This window comes from Fringilla coelebs (genome assembly GCF_963513975.1).
Source record: "Fringilla coelebs genome assembly, chromosome: 8".
In the NCBI taxonomy this organism is placed as follows: Eukaryota; Metazoa; Chordata; class Aves; order Passeriformes; family Fringillidae; genus Fringilla; species Fringilla coelebs.
Genome location: NC_140066.1, coordinates 12,818,290 through 12,838,175, shown reverse-complemented (window position 1 = coordinate 12,838,175; position 19,886 = coordinate 12,818,290). Strand labels below are relative to the sequence as shown.

General features: G+C 39.4%; 1 protein-coding gene across 1 annotated transcript in view; it reads right to left on the bottom strand.

The window, feature by feature from the left end:
- The window catches only part of ZCCHC24 (zinc finger CCHC-type containing 24), a 108,048-nt gene that overhangs the window by 74,834 nt on the left and 13,328 nt on the right, over nt 1-19,886 (bottom strand). Inside the window, exon 2 of the mRNA XM_084210907.1 lies at nt 16,394-16,594. Coding sequence (XP_084067033.1) covers nt 16,394-16,594 — 201 coding nt within the window. The remainder of the gene's footprint in view (nt 1-16,393; nt 16,595-19,886) is intronic.

The following is a 19,886-nucleotide window of genomic DNA, read 5'->3' as shown; positions in this document are numbered from 1 at the left end:
CCAGTGTGTATTTGAGGGACAAAAAGCTCCTTTTCATAGACATGATTATCTGTCATGACTATACCTCTTAGTTTCTATTTTATGGGACTGGTAGGATGGAAGCTCTGAAGAAACTACTTCCAGAAATGGAAATTGTATGCTGCAATGCACACAACCCTAATTCTCTGCATGACAGTGCACTGTGGCATGGAAATTGCAACTGTTTTATGCACAGCCAGAGTTTAGGTCCAAGTGACTTCTAACATCCTATGAAACATATATTTTAGCACCCACCTTGTTAGACTTTGCATCTCAGATGGCAAAAAGGTGACCACAACATCTTCCCTCACAGTGAAAACCTGCTCAGCATGACTAACATTTAATTCAAAAGGCTCCTCACATTTTGTGGTGTGTAGCTGATATGTAGCACAGGAGGGATTAAAGAAGACAGAGTTAGGCGCTTTTCACTGGTATCCAGTGGTAGAGGAGATCTGATCCAAAAGGCAATGAGGACAAATTGAAATACCAGAAATTCCTTTTAAATATAAGAAGAGCTGTTTTAGGGTGAGGGTGACTGAGCACTGACACAGGATGTCCACAGGGGTTGTGGTGCCCTTATCCTTGGAGATACTCAACACCTGAGTATTGGGCAGGGGGTTGGATTAGCTGATCTCCCCAGATCCCTGCCAGCCCCAGCAGGTTTGTTGTTTTTGTGATTTAATATTCTGGAGTCATGTGGAAGGTCTCCTGTAAAGCACCTGTGTTTTGAAGAGTAACAGGGAGAATAAAAGTGGTATTGAGTATGAAAAGTGTGGGGAGGTTTGCAAACACCAGTGGGTTTTCAGCTTTAGAAGTTTAATATGGATGTGCTGAGCACCTCATTTCTTGATTTATATGTGAATGCGAAAGTACATTAGACTAGATTTTGAAGGGGACTGAGTGCATGACAATTTCTTCTTTAAATACCTACGGATCTTTAGTGGATTGTTTTCAGCTGTCTTCACTTTTTACAAAAATTTGAGCCAACACATTTTCCTGGTCCCATACTTCTGGAAAACTAAAAATTATATTTTTGCTGTAAAGAACAGTATCACAGGAATTCAGTAACCAGCTATAGTTTAGCAAAAAAGCCTGAATATCAGAATATTGGTAACCCAACTGCCACTTAAAACTGTACAAGACTGTTCAGATCCAACTAAAACCAGACTCCTTTCCCACAAATTGATCATAAATGAAATGAAAATAGAGTATTTTGTTCTATAGGCTAGATGTTTAGTTCTACCTGTATGAAGTGACACTACATCAGCAGAAAAGGCTCAGCTTATATGTGGTGGAACACCAGTTCTTCCAGTTCTGTATTCTGCTGGATGATTATCTGATCAGTCCACGTAATTTTCTCCAACAGTAAATTAAGGAGTCAGGGAGTGCTTAGAAGAAAAATCATCTGACAGATCATCTGTCTTATAGACATGTACAGTATGGTACTTTTTACAGTGTCCAAATTCAGTTATTTATCTCTACCTTAAGTATGAAGGAATCAGGATTTTTTTTTTTTTTAAGAATCAGTATGGAATAAACTTCACAAGCAGGCAGTGAATATTTACTGCTGGTTATTCAACTGCTAGCTAAGTCTGACATGGAGTCCTACTAAAATGTAATCTAGGCTTTCTCACAGATCTGAATCTATACGTTTAACTCGTTATGGAACACTGCACTTTGGCTGTGTTCCTTGCTGTAACATAACCACCCAAGGTATGCTAAAATATTGAGAGAAGAAACCACTGTATCTTAACTTGCAAGATGTGCTAAACAGATAAAGAACATATTTTCTAGAGGGATTAATATAATGGCAGCGATGAATGACATGAGAGTCACTAGAGATTAAAAGAAAATAATGGGAAAAGGTTGAGTTTGGAAAAGCTAGATAAGGCTTGTGTTTCTGGGAACTGTATACAAGGAATAAGAGAGCTGTGCTCTCCATTCCCCATCTGTTTCGGTGCGCTAAATATCCATTTTTCAGCCTTAATTCTCTCACACCAGTGGAAGGCACCTTGGAAAGAGGACTGAATGGGTCAAAATATTGATCTTAGATACTCTGGAAAATAAATGAGGGATTTACCTTTAGCAGCTGGATAAGGAGAGTAATTGATTGGGAAAGAATCTCAAGAATGGAGGTGAGATAAAGAGAAGGTATGACATGATGCAGAACGTGGGGTCAGTAGGGTCAGACCCTCTGTATGTGCTCCAGTAATTCTGCTGGAGTGAGACAACAGCCTGTTTCTGAAGGCTGACCATCCAAGGTTGCTTCTGTCTTCAGTTCCTACTCAAACAAGAAGGTTTTTTGCACAAACAGAGATCAGAGCTAAATTCTTTATTTAAGTTACCTTAGGGTGATGCTTTATAGTGCCCTCTGATTGTTTTTCAACAGCTGGTAGTCTTCAGGCAACAGCTGTCTTCTCACTTCTCTCACTTCCTTGGCTCTTATCTCTATAGCTTCTGCTTTTGGCCCTTATCAGACATCAAATGTATCAGGGGCTTGTAAGAGAGATGACTATGAGGCAGAAAGAAAAGATGTGATAAGAAATGTTTATGAAGGGTGATGCTTCCATAAGATACTGCTGTTCCTCATGTAAAAGAATGGCAAGGTCCAAGGGATTGCACTTGGTTTGTATCCCTCATGAAAGGATCATTTGGCCTGCCCCCCTCGAGAGCAGAGACTCTGCCACTGCTCCCCACTGTGGTTTCTGTGCACAGTCATCCTGTTGAATCCCTGTGTGCAACCACCAGAGGAACTGGTTAAAACAACACAGGCTCTAATGCAAAGTCTGCACACTGGACCCAGCTCTTAACCATCCATCATCACAAGTTATGACCATTGTGACCACAGTTCAGATAAGAGCAGCTCATGAATAATGAACAGCTTGATAACCTGGGCCAAATACAGAGTAGTGAATATGTGCTTTGAAGGGCCTGTAGTTACACAGCAGTTCCCTTTGTAGGAGGCACAAATTTCAACAGCTCTGTTCAGTCTGACAGCAGAGAGCTCTGGAGCTTGTGCAGATACTAAACTACTGCTGAGCAGCATCCATGAGTAACTGTGCCATTTGACAGCTGACAGATTTGCCTCTATCAAAACAGGTTTAATCACAGTGTTCTACAGAAAAGAGTGCAATACTGAAAGATGTGAAACTGTGGCATTTGAAAATCCTAAATCTACAGATTTACATCTTAAATAGGGTGTCAGGACTTTTGCATCAGAAGTAGCCTGGCCAGGGGCCTGCAGCAGAGGCAGAACGTGCCCAGGTCTGCAAGCACCACAGTCAGATCTGGGAGAAGTGTGGCCACTGAGAGTGCTGTCGACCACTCTGCTTCCAGTCACAGAGGAAACTTCCTGCAGCAAAGCTGCACTTTGTGACTTGGCTTAAGTCAAATACAGCTGAAATGAGGAAAGCTTGCAATGCCTCACATGTGCCTAGGGATAGACGCCTCTCAGAGTCAAAACAAACCCTGATGCTTCCTACTGTTATTGGAAGTACAGAAGACACCACTTTTAATCATTTGTTATAAATGAATTATTTCATTATTCAGTAATTCTTCAGTAGTAGCACTGACTTTGGGATAAACTAGATCTGTTTAGGGCTCAGAGTAACTGATAAGATAATCACTCAATTTCTTCTCACGTTTGCACCAAGAATCTTGACTTGCTATCAATTTTACCTTCAAACCATCCCCCTGCTGCCCTCTGCTCTCTGAACACACACTGAAATCTAAAGTTTCAGACATTCTAGGAATCTTTCCTGATTCTTTTTTTTTCCATTCTCTGAGAAACCTGATCCACCAGAAGGGTGGGAGAGCTTATTGTTTTTTCGTCTGACATCTGGAGTTCATTAGCAGACTCATGCGTGCTGAATCAGGAATGGGAGCTCAGAAGAAAGCAGATGAGAGTTAAAATTACGTTAATGTTGAAAAAAAATGCCCCTTCTCCAACTTTGCAAACAAACATAACATGTGAGTCACATTGTGAGCTCAGCACAAGAACTACAGCCATATTAGCTGTACCCACTAATACTGGATCTATTCTACCTCAAGCACCTATAGAGGAGAACATTGTATTATTTACTTATATATGTCAGTAAGTAAAAAGACCCCAACCAAACCTTTCCAGTAGTTTCATGTTAATACCACTACTTGGTAGTTTTGTAGTGTCTCCCATCTTCTATTTAAAGAAATTCAATTGAGTATGAAAGGAAATAATTTATCACAAACCAACCATAAAATTACAGTTAATACTTGCTGCTTAGGAGACTTCAGTAAACAACAGCAGCAAGAGAGACCACTTTTTTAAAGTTTAACAGGAGGGTTAGCAGTGGCTGAAAAGTCAGACAGCTATTAATAAGCACAGCTTTCACTGCAGAACAGCAGAAATAGCAATAAAAGCAGTAACTCTGTCAGTGCTGTACATGGTGCTATGCCAACAACCTCTGGATGACTGAAAGAGTTCATCATATTTGCTAAGGCTGACGGTTGCTGGTACAAAATATCCACCTTTACAACCTACTTTATCCTTCCTCTCCCTCCCAGTGCAGGACATCTGGCTCCTCGAGTGCTATCTAGTCAGACAGCCCTGTCTTCTATGGGCTCTAAGAAAATGAGGAGCCTCTAAGTATCATTTGTGTCTGGGTCACACAGAGAAACAGGGATTGACAGGAAGCTTTTGGTCATGTTTTAGAAGATCAGATGAGCCTAGGATAAGGAATCCAGCAAAATTACAAAATGGTAAAATGCTGAGAGGACAGTGTGATTACAGAGGCTGGAGAAAAGCTGAAAGAAAAATAAAGCTGCAGAAAAACATGGAAGTCAGGCTTTGACACTCTTCTGCAAGTCACCTCAAGAAAACTTCATTTAGCATTCTCTACCCCCTCTTGAGGGCTTCACCTACATATTTGAGGACCACATGACATCACATAGGATACAACTGTGTAATATACTTAAATGAGTTAAAAATGGATAGAAATTTTGAGTCACCAGTGCAAAAATGACTAGCATGCTGTAAAACCACAGTATGGTTAGTTTCATATGTGAACCAGCACTCTCTGCTGCCTCAGGAGACATGGATACCAACTTTCCTGAGAAAGGTGCGTGCCTGTGGCAGGAGTTAGGCAGGTAAATATGTACCTCCCATCACACACCTCAGGATAGGGATGAGGCCCTTTATTTATACAAGAAATTCTTTTCAAGGGAACTGGACAATTCATGGACTTGATTTGATTTTCGTCTTTCTCATGTTTTGTGCAAACACTTCGACCAGTGGCAGGCACAGCACAAAAGGCACTGCAACCATTTTGGTGCTGGTTTGTCCTCACATAAAATGTACAGAAAATCTGGCCTTGAGACAGCTGATGTGACAGGAAAATTTTTTTTCATTAATTTTGAGAAAACTTATGAAGACAGCAGTGAGGTTTGTCTTTATATTCTAATCCATTGAATCTCCTTAGCTAGAGTTTACAGGAGTCTGTTTTAAGTAGCAGAACTCCAACTTGCTATAGAAGAAATAGAAAAAAGAGGAAATACAAAATGCAGGTCTGGAATGACTAGTATTGCATTTTTTTTTTTAAACTATTTAAATCAAAGCCACCTTTCTACTTAAATGATGACTCCTCTTTGATCTTCTAGGAAAGCTTTCTTGTTTGCCATTTATTTGGAAGAAGTCTTTCTCTTCCCCGCTTTTTGCTCTTCTAATTTTTTCAACTGTGTAATCAGGAGTAAGAGAAACATGACTTCTATACAAAATCCTCTCAGAAGCTATCTCTGCTCTCATGGAGCCTTCTGAGGGTCTCCTTTCCTCACACTGTGAGAGTGACAGGGCATGTTTGGGAGGGCTGAGTGTGCACCTGGGCTGGGTGTTCGTGGCTGCCAGGTGCTGTGGGCAGCCTGACTCAGGCAAGTATTCATTTGCTGGGCTGTTGCAGAGTTTTAACTGTAGTTGCACACCTGCAATGTGGTTTAAAATTAGAAATTGACTTGAAACCAGTATTTTGTATGTGAAACCTTTGAGCCTGGGAAATGTTCAGGGTTACCCTGAACTCATTTCCAAGATTATAGCTTGAGACTGTGTTGGAAACTAGTTGAAATGTGTTATTTCTCTCCAAAATGAAAAAAATAATTATTTACAGGGTTCAATAATACAGAAGATCTCAGAAGGTGCTGCTCTATTCCTATGCACATTTCAACACAGTCAGGGAATGAGTTAGAAACAATGAGTAGCAAGTTTCTTGTGGAAAATCAGTCAGAAATCTGAGGATAAACTAGTTATCAAGATTATGTCATTTCCAAAATGTCTGCTGTTGCTGCTAAAATCCCCAAATGTTTCAATTTAAGTGCCTGTATATAGGCTTTATTGCTTTAGCTAATAATTTGGCACTAACCAGGCTCTGAAATAAAAGGCTTATTCTTTGTTTTCTCCAATTACTATACAAACATTTTAGCTTTCCTGCCAAATGAAGGACATTTGGAAAAAAAAGTCTCAAAACCTTTTTTTTCCTTAAAAAAAAACTTCTACAAACCTGTGAAACACCTCTTTAAATAACAAAGTTCTATCAGAAACAGGACTGACAGTATAGTATAAAATATAAAACACAGTATAGTATAAAATATAAATACAGTGTAAAATATAAAATACAGTATAGTATAAAATACAGTATAGTATAAAATATAAAATGTTAAGGAATGAAGTCTATACTAAGTTTACCCCAAGCCTCATGCCTATGAAGCTGACATTCCCTGTATCAGCATAGCAGAGTCCTGTGCTCCTGATCCATGCAGCGCTGCCTTCTCTCCTGCTTCTATCTCTCTCTCAGGCAGTCTGAAGGATACCTACAGTCCCACCAGGCACAGGTGACAATATTTACCTGAGAAACTCTGTTCATATCTCATAGTAGAGCTTTTCATAGCTATGAAATGAGACATATCCAAATATGTAAGGCTCCCTCTACATTTATTGAAAAAAGCCAGATACAGTAGAATACCACCAGTATTTGTGCTATAGCAGGGAAATGGAATAGGGATTAAGTTCCATGTAGTATCTTAATTTCTTGAGGGAAGTGATACAATGGGAGGGACAGGCAGGACTGTGTGGTACATGCTGACAGCAGGAAAATGAGAGGGGGCCCCTGGGTTGGATTTGTGCCCTTACAATCTACTGACTGTCCTGGGACAAGCAGGAAAGCAAGGAGGGGCTGAGCTGCCACTGTTGGCTGCTGCCAGCAGAAACTGCTGATCTGCCTTCAGCCATTTGCTCTTGTTCACTGCTTTTGCTGTTTGCCAGCTTCCTCCTCTGGACAGGAACTTCAAAGGAAAAGGGAGGGAGAGCCACAGCAGTTGACACCCCTGACAGTCACTTTCTCCTCAAGAGCCAGAGCGTTTCCCATTTCCATGACACCATCCCAGCCTCTGCTCAGACCTTGAAGCTTTTTCTAATTGGGCATGTCATTTATCAGAAAACACATTTTCATTTTTGAGAAACAGGGAAACAAGGTTCTGTTAAAACTGGGAAAGGGAGCTGAAATATTTATATAGTTAGCAGATGTAAAAATTTTTGGAATTTCAAACCAGAAACACCATGAAATAAATTTTCATTTAGGGTAAATTAGGCTTTTGAAACATTTCCAAACAAATTCTTGCAAAACAAATTCAAGCCATTGCAAAGTGAAAAGCTTCCACTTCAGGTGTTTGCTTCAACATTTGCTTTTTCAGCTGAACAACTTGTTGAAGCATATTTTCCTGGAGAAAACTCCTTTGGAAAAAGAAGTTATTTGATTCATTTTTAAATATAGATTAAAAGAAGCTACTTTTTTACAGAAAGTGTTTGTGAAGGGACATTTTGACAGGTGGTAAGTTTAGGGGGGCCTTTTTATATATTTGATGTTGTAATAAATGCCTGTTTGCTTCTACTTTTATTTAAAAGCATAGTGAGGAAGGATTATGGTAGATATTAGAGCCGGGAGACAGAGATCTGGAAGAACAGTGATCATTTATTGCAGAGCATGAAAATTTAGTTAATTTTCATAAATAACCCTAAGATTAAATTTGGTGGGGACATTGGGAAGCCACCAAGTCCAACCTCCTGCTCAAAGAAGGACCAACACTGAGTTCAGGTCAGATTTACTACGACTTTGTCCAGCCGGATCTCAAACACTTCCAAGCATGAATGGAAATTCCACAACCTATATTTCACACTAACCAAAATACTTTTATGAAGTGAGAAAAAATGGTTCACTTAATTTTCCATTATTCACTTCTTATCAGTACAAATGAGGAATTGATATACGAGTGTGGTTTGACCTGGTAGCTCTCCCATTACCTTATCTATAAATCAGCTGGTGGAGGGCTTGAAAACAGACCTTACTTTCCTCCTCAACAGGAATGGTCTCAGTAGTAATTTCCAAGCTAAACACCTAATTATGGTTTATCAGGATTTTTACTGCAAACTAAGCAAATACTAAATTGTTAGTAAACAGAGTTCATATTAGACCAGTGCAATAACTATGTTCAGTCTACTTCAAATGAGTTTATAAAAGTCTCTCGGTGACTTGCACAGGATTTGGACCTGGTTTATTGTGCATGGGTTTTAAATATAAATTATGCATGTTTAAGATAGTGAATTGTAACACTAGCATGCAGATATGCAATAGCAGAAGCACAAAGCTGGGAGGTGCTTTGGGATGCTCTCCTCACTTGTCCCTGGGCAGGATCACCAGTGCAAATCTTGGTTTATGTTCACCTACACTGTTCTGAAAGTCCTCCAATGATCAAGAGCACTCTACTTCAAGGCCTTGCAGTTAGAGCAGCCTAGCTGAAGGCCACTACTGGACTCATTAGCTGTGGCTGTGGAAAACAAACTCTGCCCTTCATGTGAGGCTTTCTACATATTTGCAAATTTTTAATGTGACTTTTCGTGGGAACAAACAACACTGGTTCTTCAGCCTTTCAACACAAGTCACGTTTCAGAAACCTCCAATTGATTTTTCTGCTCTCCACTTTACCCTGAATTTCTGTGCCCAACCTGGAGCCAGAGGAGGCTTTATCAGTGCTAAAACCCTATTCAGTTTAAATGCTGGGTATCCTTATGGTTTTGCATTTAAACAGTATTCTTTTCCTGATATCTACCTTGTTGCTAGTTGCCAGTTGGCTTCACATAGTGAATGTGAAAATGAGATTCAAAGGTGAATAAAAAGTAGTTGGAAAACCTCAATGAAATGCAATCCCATTCTGTGGTGGATGATCCAACCTGTCACACAGCCATTGGTAACTATCACACAAGACCTGGGACTCCAAGGCCAGTGCAAACACCAAGAAAGCATTGCTCTCTTAGGGTGCTTTCCTTTATCAACTCTGTCTGCATTGCAGACATCCCACAGGGATGAAAAAACCCATTTGAACTCATATTAGTATATAAAGACTGAAGCACAGTAATAACAGCTTAGTCATGGGCCTGACTAAGCTTGGGTTTGGCTGGACTTCTAGACTTTTGGGAATGTAATGTCAAGTACTGTGCTAGACAGGAAAGGGGCACAGACATAGTTTACTAGGTGTTTTCTGTTCTCTTTTTCACTATCCAACTATTCTTACTTTGGTATGTTAGGGTTCAGTATCTTCTTTTTAAGCACACAGTTTATCAAATAACAGGACATAAATGCCACATACTGTGTCTAGGACACAGCTTTGAAACAAGAACTTTGGGAGCATGCTCTCAAAACAGGGCTCTTTGGATCCCCTCTACTCACATACAGCAGTCTGAGTTATTTGTCTCTGATAAATGGTTTGAACCCATGACATGCACAGCTTATTGAGAATTTCCAAAAGAGAGCACAATGGGTATTTTTTAATCTTTCAGACACTTAAATAGCTTACATTTTCAGAGGTAAGATGGATGTCGCCAATTTATAGCCCACTATACTTTGGTTGCAAGATTTCTCCAAGTCCTCATAATAAAAGTAGAAATTATCTGAAAAAATATATTCAGCTTATCTCAGAAATGCTGAGAAAACTTGGCACAGCTAAGTTCAAGAATATGAGAACAAAAAATAACAGCCTGCAATAAATTTTGTAGTATATTTAATATCATGAGGTTGTCAAAGTGGCTCCATGTGCCCAAAAAAAACCCAAAAATACAAAAACCTAAACCACGTCCAAATTATCTACAATGGTTTAATGCAGGTTCTCAAAGAAAAAACAGGAATAAATGAAATCAGCATGTTGTGTATGAAGAGGACTCTTCAGAGCCTCACATTTATCCAGTATCTTGTAATGTGGAATTTTAGTATGTGCATAAGTATTTGCAGAATGAACACCTAAAAGCTACAATTCCTTCTAGAATGATGTGTAGGTGAAGAAATGTGCATACCTAAATGTATTTCAAAGCTAGAGAATGAAGGGGCTAGACATACAGACATTTTTTCCTGGAGTGCCACACATGGTTTGAAAGCAATTAGACATAGCAGAGAGGTAACACCTTTTCCCTCCTTGTAACACAGGTTAGCATGTTCTGTCTCAGCACTGATCTTACTAACACCACAACTTACCAGACATAAAATTGTTGTTTTCTTATGTGTCCCATATTTTCATCTTTGCCTCCTCAGCCAGAGGAATGCGAATTCTGGTGATTCAAATACTGCTTTATTTATATCAGGGACACTTCAGTAACTCTCTAGGCCAACAGAATTGGAGCATAAATAGGAGATGCCTGTACAGCACCAGATTAAATGCCACCAAGTATACTCTGATCAAAAACTATGGTGGAACCTGAAAAATTGAGCCCATACAGGGCGTCAGATTCCTCCAAGAATGGGGAGATTAATCTCTCATCCTGTAACTGAGTAACAATAATATCTCAGTTCAATAGAGAAAAGATACATTTATTTGGATGCTGTCACACAATATCCAATAGCCTACTACAAAATGTAAAATGTAGCAACTGTCAAAAACATTTTCAGAGCGAATGCTAGGATTTTCTAAGGTCTGTGATCTCCTTTAATTCCAGAGCTCTTTGAAATCTCACCTTTACTTTAAAGGGAAGATAAATTCCAAGAAGTTTGTGTTTGTTTTGCCTTTTAAAAAAAAATTAAGATTTTGGAGCTAAAAACCAGAAAGTTAAATTTTTTCCAACTCTGTAGAGATGCTAGTTTGTTCCTCATTGCCATCTTAGTCAGCCTTTGGTACGGGCAGAAATCGCAGCTGCAAATTCCTTAAATGTTATGCACCTTTGAGATCCTTGCACAACCATAAGGCACAAGTCACATCAGATGGATGTTTCAGGCATGAGAGTTGCTTCAATCTTGCAGCCAAAGAGCTGCCGGCTGAGGCAGCTCCCCGGCCAAAGATGCACTGTATCTGACCACAGGGAGGGACAGCTTCGGGGCAGCGTGATCTGGCAGGCCAAGCTATGGGCTAAGAAGAAAGAACTAAACTCAGCTTGACACTGATTTCTTCCACATCCTGCATGAAACCACAAAAGCAAATCTATGCAAACTCAAGCAGCCACAGCAATTACCTACTGCTCCTATTGCCTTGAATTTGTGCTCTCAAGGCACTTCAGTTTTACAGGATCTGCTTCAAAGATCCCTGTTGGCAGTGGAAAGACTCGCACTGTTGGCCACATTAACGTGGCCCATGCCACGCATTTCAGCCACAGGTTTAAACATGCAGTGCAGAAAGAGACTAACAGCTTCTCCTTACATATGTGCCTGTACTCCTGTGAGCATGCACATGGCATTTTCCTCTGGAAGTACAATGTAAAATTGGGAAACACACTATGCAACATTCCCCTGTCTCCCAGAAACTGGGATAAATAGTGGCAGTGCATGGGATTTGGCTGCAGAACAGTAATATTTGCCCATTTACTTTCCCTATCACGTCACCATGAGGTAAGAGTTCCTTGCCTGTGCAGAAATTCACAGGAGTTGTCAGAAAGGTTTTTTCAATGAGCTTGGCACTGGCATGGTATTTGAATACAGGTAGGGCAGAGACACCAGTAGATGGAACTGGTGCTGGGCAGAAAGACCAGGTAGAGCAGTTTGAAAATTCTGAATACAGAGATGCTTTGCTGGAGCTCCAAGCTTGGGATTCTGTTGCTCCTTATTAAATTAACAACTGGAATGACATAAGCAAAAAATGAGGTCCAGGATTTGTGTATTTACTTTCCTAAGTAGATTTTTGAAAAATGGCAAAGGGTCATTCACTAATCTACCTCTTAGAATGTGAACTAGGTGTTTTATTTACAAATGTGTACATAGACTGTATCTAGACATAGACACCACACCCCATTATTCTATACTTTTTGCAAATTAAACTTCTGTGATAGGTCTGAGTTTAGGTTGATGACCTCATGGAAGAGAATTCATGTCAATAGCATTCTTAACAATTTAAAGGAGCAAGATTCATTTTTTATAGACCACACTTGGTACAAAGGAACTCACTTTATACTTTATAGGATTTAAAAATAAAGATATAGTGATAATGGGTAAAAAGAGGCAATGTAACTTTTTTTAAAAGATTATCTAATAATTTCTGCACCTGCTATATTAAAAAATGTCATATAGAATCATATATCTTTAATATTACTGGTCCAGAACTCACTGGGGTTTTTTTCCTGGTAGGGGGAAAAAAGCCCCTAGGGTCCCCAGGCTTAGGTTTGGCACCTCCAAGTACACAAATAAGTATACAAAGTTTTGACAGATCTATATATATACATACATACATACATATATATATATTTATATATCATCCAATCAACCACTAGTAAACCAGATAGGAAAAGTACTCTCATTCCTTACCTTCCTTGCTATTTAAAGAGAAAGATCTTGTTTATATTTTATGGCACTGTCAATAATAATTTAAGAGCAGGGCTATATTAAGAACACTGCTTTTAACCTTTATTCTCAACATGTTTTTCACTTCATTCAAGTCAATGAGAATTCTGTATGTGCAAGAACATCAGAGAGGTAAGAGTAAGATGTTACTGTCTAAGCCACTGAAACTCACAAATTAGTTTTGTAAAAAATGTAGGTGATACTAAAGATTAGTGCTGGGTTTTTTATAGACGTAATTATTGCAGCAAACAGCTTTTTGCAAATGTAGGCAAATTGGAAATGATGAATTGTAATCATAACATTGCTCTTATTTCTGGTAGTTTCCTAAACAGAAAAGAACACTTTCTATCACCATGTATGACACAAACTACATGGTAAAATAATAGAAGTCTGCTAAATCCCATTTCAATTTTCGAACAGATAGTTGTGGACAATATTAGATAATTTGCAGATACAAGAGGTACTTAAAAACTAAAGCTGGCAATTTTTGTTAATAATTATTTAACCTCCTGGAATATGATCAGCACTTAAGATTTAAATCTGAACTGATACATTTTCATCAACTTTTACAACAACAGAAAAACAACATATATTTTCAGTGGTGATAACAAGCAGAATTAAGGGAGGATATTAAGTGCTAAAGCTGTTACACAATTTCTTTGCTATGCAGAAAAAACTTCATGGAACACCCCATTTCAAAATGTGTTTCTTATTAGGCAGTTTCATAAAAACAAAAGAAAAACACTGTATGATTTACTGGTATATGTTTTGTCCAGATCAGATTAGTTTATCTCTTTTCTCTATGCAGGTTTAAGGACTTTAAAAACACAAAACTACAGCCCTTTTTTTGGTAGGATTTGCTAAATAACTTTTATTTTTGACAGCACTAGCAAAAATTAAGCATCAAAACCTAAGATATTAAGCAGGGCATATAATGTTCAAATTAAGAAAACAGTTATTGTCAAAAGCAGTGGTAACAAATGGGGAATTCATGACAAAAGCCTGATCCTACCATTGATGCTCCCATTTTGCACAATGTTTTCAATGTTTTGAACATAACTTGTATACACAGAGTCATCCTCTTTAGAACTGTCCTCAAACTCAGATAACATAAGCAAAGTGTGTATGTTCCTGTGAATGCTTAACTCTGCTTTTCCTCAAGAACACACTTGCTGATTAAACCAGAAAGCACTTGCCTGTGTTAGAAGAAATCTCCAGTTAAAGAGAATCAATTTCATATCACCTGTCCCTTAACTAACACAAACAGAACCCTGCACACACAGCTGAAGGCACTGACAAGCTCTGCTCCGGGATGCCACAGGTACGTGTGGCCATGCATGAGCAAGGAGATGAAAAGCACAAGAGAACAGCCTTGAGAAGGCCAGGGGGATAGAGGCTCTGTATACTTTGTGTGAAGAAACTGAGAAAACTGGCTTGGTTAGTCCTACAGAATGAAAGCTGGAGAGAGGATGTGATTGAATGCTGAGAGAGGATATGATTGCAGTCTATTAATACATCCTGAGATAAACACCAGGGAGGGATAAGAGCTATTTCAGTGGAGGACAATGTTGGCCGGAGAACATATGACTATAAAGTGGCCACGAGTTACACTCATCCTAGAAACTGGAAGATTTCTAGTTGGGAGATGACTGAGGTTCTGGAGCAGGTTCCCACACCAGCAACAGCAAAGGCAAAATACTGAAAGGCTTCCCAAGTAAAACCTGATCAGTTTTCAAAAGGGGCTGTATGGTATGGCTGTCTGTAACCATAGACTGCATGTGGTAAGCAAGCAGATGTTTCCCTGTCCTGTGTTCCTTTACTCATTCCTCCCAAACTCACAGGATAGTCACAGAGCATGCCAGTAGGAAGTCTTTCCACTTCCTGGTTCAAAGAGAAATTGAAGACTTTACAAATTAAATCTGGAAAAAAAATATACAGGATGTGCAATTTAAGAGAATTAGTGTTCCTACACAATCCTTAATTGTTCCTATCTCCTGGATTTCATGGTGTGCATGTCTTCAATTTTCACAAACATGTTTAATCCCTAGTGCCTCAAACCATAAAAATACCTATGAAATAAATAATGTATCACTGCTCCAACACTGACACATTCACTTGGTCTGTGTGAGCTGCAGCTTGCACAGACCGATTGTCAAGAGGCCTGTTGCATTCATTTGGTTTCTCACACAGCATGGTAAAGCACAACCATCCACCCCCAGTCCAGCAGTTTCTCACTCTGCCACATATTTAGTAGTTGGAGTTTCAATCCTCTTGTTAAGTAAAGTATGCTATTACATGGTTCTATCTTTGCATTCTTCTGTTACATTCTAAATTAAGTAGATTAAACACTTAAGTAAGGAAACCAGAGTATTTTTGATCTCCTAGCAAAGAAAATTTCATAGTTTTTTCCTAAAGAAAATTCTTACTCAACCTAGATCAAAATAAGAAGTAAAATTATTTTCAAGTGCCACATTCAAGACTGCAAACATACTTTAATTCCATAGCTTTCATTAGAATTAATGAAATATATACAGTGAAAGTGATAAAGTTAGTCTATGCATAACAGCAAGAGGAACACCCTCAAAGCTCATCTGATGTTAGACTTGATTTCATGCTCTCCTTCCTCTGCTGGCAGATGTTTTTCTGCCTGTGTTTTGGTTTATAAATGTCTGACATCCTCAACAGCAAATTAACTGTAGTTAATTTTTATGCAGATTAATTCTGCTCAAAGTCACACAATAAGAGGCTAGGAGGTTAAAGTCATAATGAAGTGGATGCTGGTAATGTCCACATCTGTGTTTTTAGAGTATTGGCAGCATTTTAATTTCCTTGGGACTTTACATAGGATGTTGTTGAAATTGCGAAAGTTTAAGCCAGCAACACAACTGCATGCAGCTGAAACCAGAAAATTAAGAACCCTGGTTCACTGTGCTTGGGAGCCTCAGGGGAAAAACAAAATTGCAGATTGGCAAGTACTTTTAGTGCACACTGGTTTATACCTCTTTTTGAAGGAAATAAATATTGCCAGCTTTGCCACTACAGAAAAGTTCTAGGAGTCAAAGACCACATTTTGCGAAGTACAGCAAACCTCTCCTGTACGACAAAAGACTGCAAGACTTTGCACCCAAAATACCTGTGGCCTGTGTTACTGCAACACTGACCCAAAATTCTCTCTGAATGTAACAATTTCTTCTCCTTCAGCATATGCAGCTTGTTGTATTAAGTGCCATTGCCAAACTGACCATACAGAGTGATGCCCGATAGAAAATTACAGAGTAGCCATTTTTAAAGTTACCAGAATCTACTTAGCTGTGTGCCTAGACTAATGTCTTCTGTACTACTTACAAGGCAAACGAAATAGTGTACTTTGTCCATCAGCATTGTGATAAAGAATAGATTAAAAGAACACACGGCTAGCTTGGCACTTTGTCAAGATACTTCTTCAGTGCTACTCGCTCTCAGGTATTTCAGTCAAATTCTGCGCTGCTAAATCAAGGACTGAAGAAAATCTTGATGCATATTTTTTCAGAATATTATAGATTACTTACCTGGGGGCAGTCTTTGATGTAGTGTCCCTTGTTAAAGCAGAGGTGGCACAGGTAGTTAGGAGGTGGCCTCTTGCTGGGTTTTCTGGCTTCTGAAGAAAGGGATAGGTCAGAGAAATGCTCGGTGAGGGAGCTTAACCCATCCACAATGTTATTAAGTGAGCCATAAGGTGAGGCACTCTTGTAGAGACTGCTGCTCAGAGCCTGCAAAAGAAAACAAATAAGTCACATGCAACACAGTACTGTATTAAGGATTGTTCTCATGGAGATTTGAATAGGGGACAGATAAAAATAGCAGGAAAAACAAAGTGATTATTTTTTTCTTAGGAACATGACTACACATTTGAGGGAAGCAATATACAGGCTTCACAATGGCAGTGCAATGGAGCTGGTCACCCACTGTTGAGGAAACTTTTGAGCTTGCCATGGTTCTCTTACTGCAACCTTTCCACTAAGAAGTGATTGGCCATAATGCATTCATATACAGTTAGATTATGCAGGCAAAAAGCTGAAAGAACAACTCACAAAACAGAACCCTTTTGTGTCCAAAACTACTTAGGCAAAGAATACTGAAGTCAGGGAAAGGAAAGAACATCAAGAAAAATGCAAAGTAACTTCCAATTTCCAATCTGGTTAATCAGACAGTCAACACAGAGTCCCATGTTCAAATAATAACAAGAACCATTGAGAGCTACATCTGGTTTGGATTTTCTAAGGGGGAGCCTGCTGTGATTTAAACATTTCCTGATAAACAGTAAATACCTAGGTTTTGTACTTCACCTCAATAGGATCTTCACTCTCTCAATCTGCAAATCAAAATCAGTAGCTCCTAATTTGCTATTCAGTAGTTTTAGAACAGCAGGAAACCCATCAACACCTAAATAGGTATTCTCCCTAATGGAGATAACAAGGATTAATTCACTTTAACTGCTTAAGGTCCAAAAGAAACCTTAGTGGAGTTCAAAAGGAAAATTAAAACTCTTTCAAAAATTAACATCATAATGAATCACTGTAGAAATAGGACCAACTATTGAGTGTCCTTTCCATCCTCACATGATGGGCCACATTTTACATGGTGTTTCCACCTTAGGTCTGCAATACTATGCTCATGTAATTCTCCTGCCATCAGAGAATTACTGCTGGCTTATGGGAAAGTAAGGTAAGAAGTCCAATCTGTGACTGTGCTTTAATTTTACTGAATTCAAATATTTCAATGGGGTCTTTATATGTGTTTTCATATGTTTATACATGTTATATATATTTTGAAGACATGCACTGAAATTGATTTAGAGCTTGTGAAATTAATCTGAAATTGAAATTCAATTAATTTCAGAGATCTCGAACATTCAGGGTGCCTGCACAGTGAGTGTTTTCTGGGTGTCAGCTGCATACCAAAAGAATAATATTAAAGCTCTAGGCACAAATACCTGGGTGAGCCCCAACTATCCCTGAATTCCATCCCTCCACAGATGGTGTACAGAAGAATTCAGCCTAGTAATCTGCTTCACCCACTTGCACTGCAGTCAAACACAACATGCTGAACTCCACTGACTCCTCTGGCAAAGCTGAAGCTGGTGCACAGCAGCAGAATCAATTCAAGAGGTCCCAGAGTGGAATGTGATCTCACCTGGGACTTCACATATGCCCTGGGCCTGAAACATCCTGCGTAGCATAGTTCTGTGCTGTGCAAGATGATGTGGCAGAGAGGAGAATCAGCCACTTTGTTTCAGGGGTTAAAGCCACAGAGTTTAAAAGAAAAAGGTATTTGAAAAATGAATAAAAAGATTTTAGCTGCTTTAGCCATCAAGCAACCAAAGAGACCTCCAATGGTCACTGGAATTTAGTTCTAGGATTTATTGGATGCTATTGGAATGAGAAATTCTTGGCAACAGGTTTTGAACAGGAAGGGGAAGTGCTGTGAATGCCAAAATAGTATTAATTAAGGGTCTTCAAGAAGTTCTTGTCTCCCTAGGAGCCACTTTCTCTTATACACTCTTGGAAAAATATAAAATCCTCCTTTTTAAGAGAGCCTCTTGCCAAGAGATTCTTAAAGTACTTCACCTGCATTTCACCCATTAGTAACTTTGCAAATTCCTTATTATCTGATTTTATAGAAGGGTGAAAGTATGAAAACAGAACATATGAAGTCACAAATTCTTTACCTATTGCCAAAATCTGAAATATCTTCTGGGGATGCAGAATAACTCCTGCCCATCAGGAGGCTGTTATTTTTTCCCCCAGGGCCAACTCAGTAACCAACCAAAGCATATTTATCTGCTGCCTACAGTGGGCTTTGAATTGGACATATCGCATGCAGTGATGAGGGTTTTCTCTCCTACACATCCTTTACACTGAGCTATTGCCCTCATTAAAAGGGAGCAATTCGGAACCACAGCTGAGTATTATGTAACTCACTCCTCCACCAACCCTTCCTGGCACTTTTCAAGTCAATACTGAACAAGGTGCAGTTTGGCACCTTGGCAGCAAACCTTCACAAACTTTTATTTCAACCCTGGCAGCCAGAAGCTGTGCCAGGGGCTAGGATCCCATCAGACCATGGGCTGCACTGATGCTAAACCATACCCTTAGCAGCCCCCAATGGTTCTGTGGCCAAAGAGTGGCACACTGCTCTAAAAGTGGCCACCTGGTTCAGCTGGCAGTGCACTTGTGCAATGCATGCCACAGCTGGACAGGGCAAAACGTTCAGTCCACATATGGCACCGTGAAACACTTCCCTACAATCATCCTGAGGCCCAGTGGTAAAAAAGGAAGAAACAAATAGAACATCCCAGAACAAGACAGTAGAGGAGAAGATGGAGAAGATGGCAATTGCTGATGATACTGGTACTTTAAAGAACAATGCATTCCTCTGGAAAATGCCTAGCCGATCCCAAGATGCAGCCCATCCCTCTGGGTATAGTCAGGCAAACCAATTCAGCAGTTCCTGCCAATCTGACCTGGAAAATGGCCTTAAATCTGTTTCACTCCAAGTCAATGTGAAAAACACATCAATCTGGCACTTGAAAGTTGCTATAAAGAGCACCAGCACAAATGGTGCTACATCCTGTCTCTAGCTCTGGAAATCTCGAGTTCTTCAGAAAGAGATGAGGAAATAAACCATTCCCAAAAGCTATGTTATATAATAAGAGTGGCAATGGGAAAGTTCATCCCGGCCCCTGGAATCAAATAGTGAAAGCTTAGGGCTTGTAACAAATGTGATGAAATGGTGATTGACTCAATTTTGTCATTGTAAAAGACAAGGGGTGAATGAATATTGCTGAGATACATAAAACAGTTTTGGTTGGTTTTTTTTCCTTTCTTTCTGGGGCACTCAATTGAGCAGAACAGCCAATTCAGCCCTTACTAAGTATTTGCAATGCTGCAAAGAGGATTTTTAAGAAGGGTTTTCAATAAAAACTTTGAATTAGCTTCACACCAAAAGGAGATGTCCAGGGGGTGATTAGAGAGAGTGTTGATGGCCTCAGACAGAAAACAG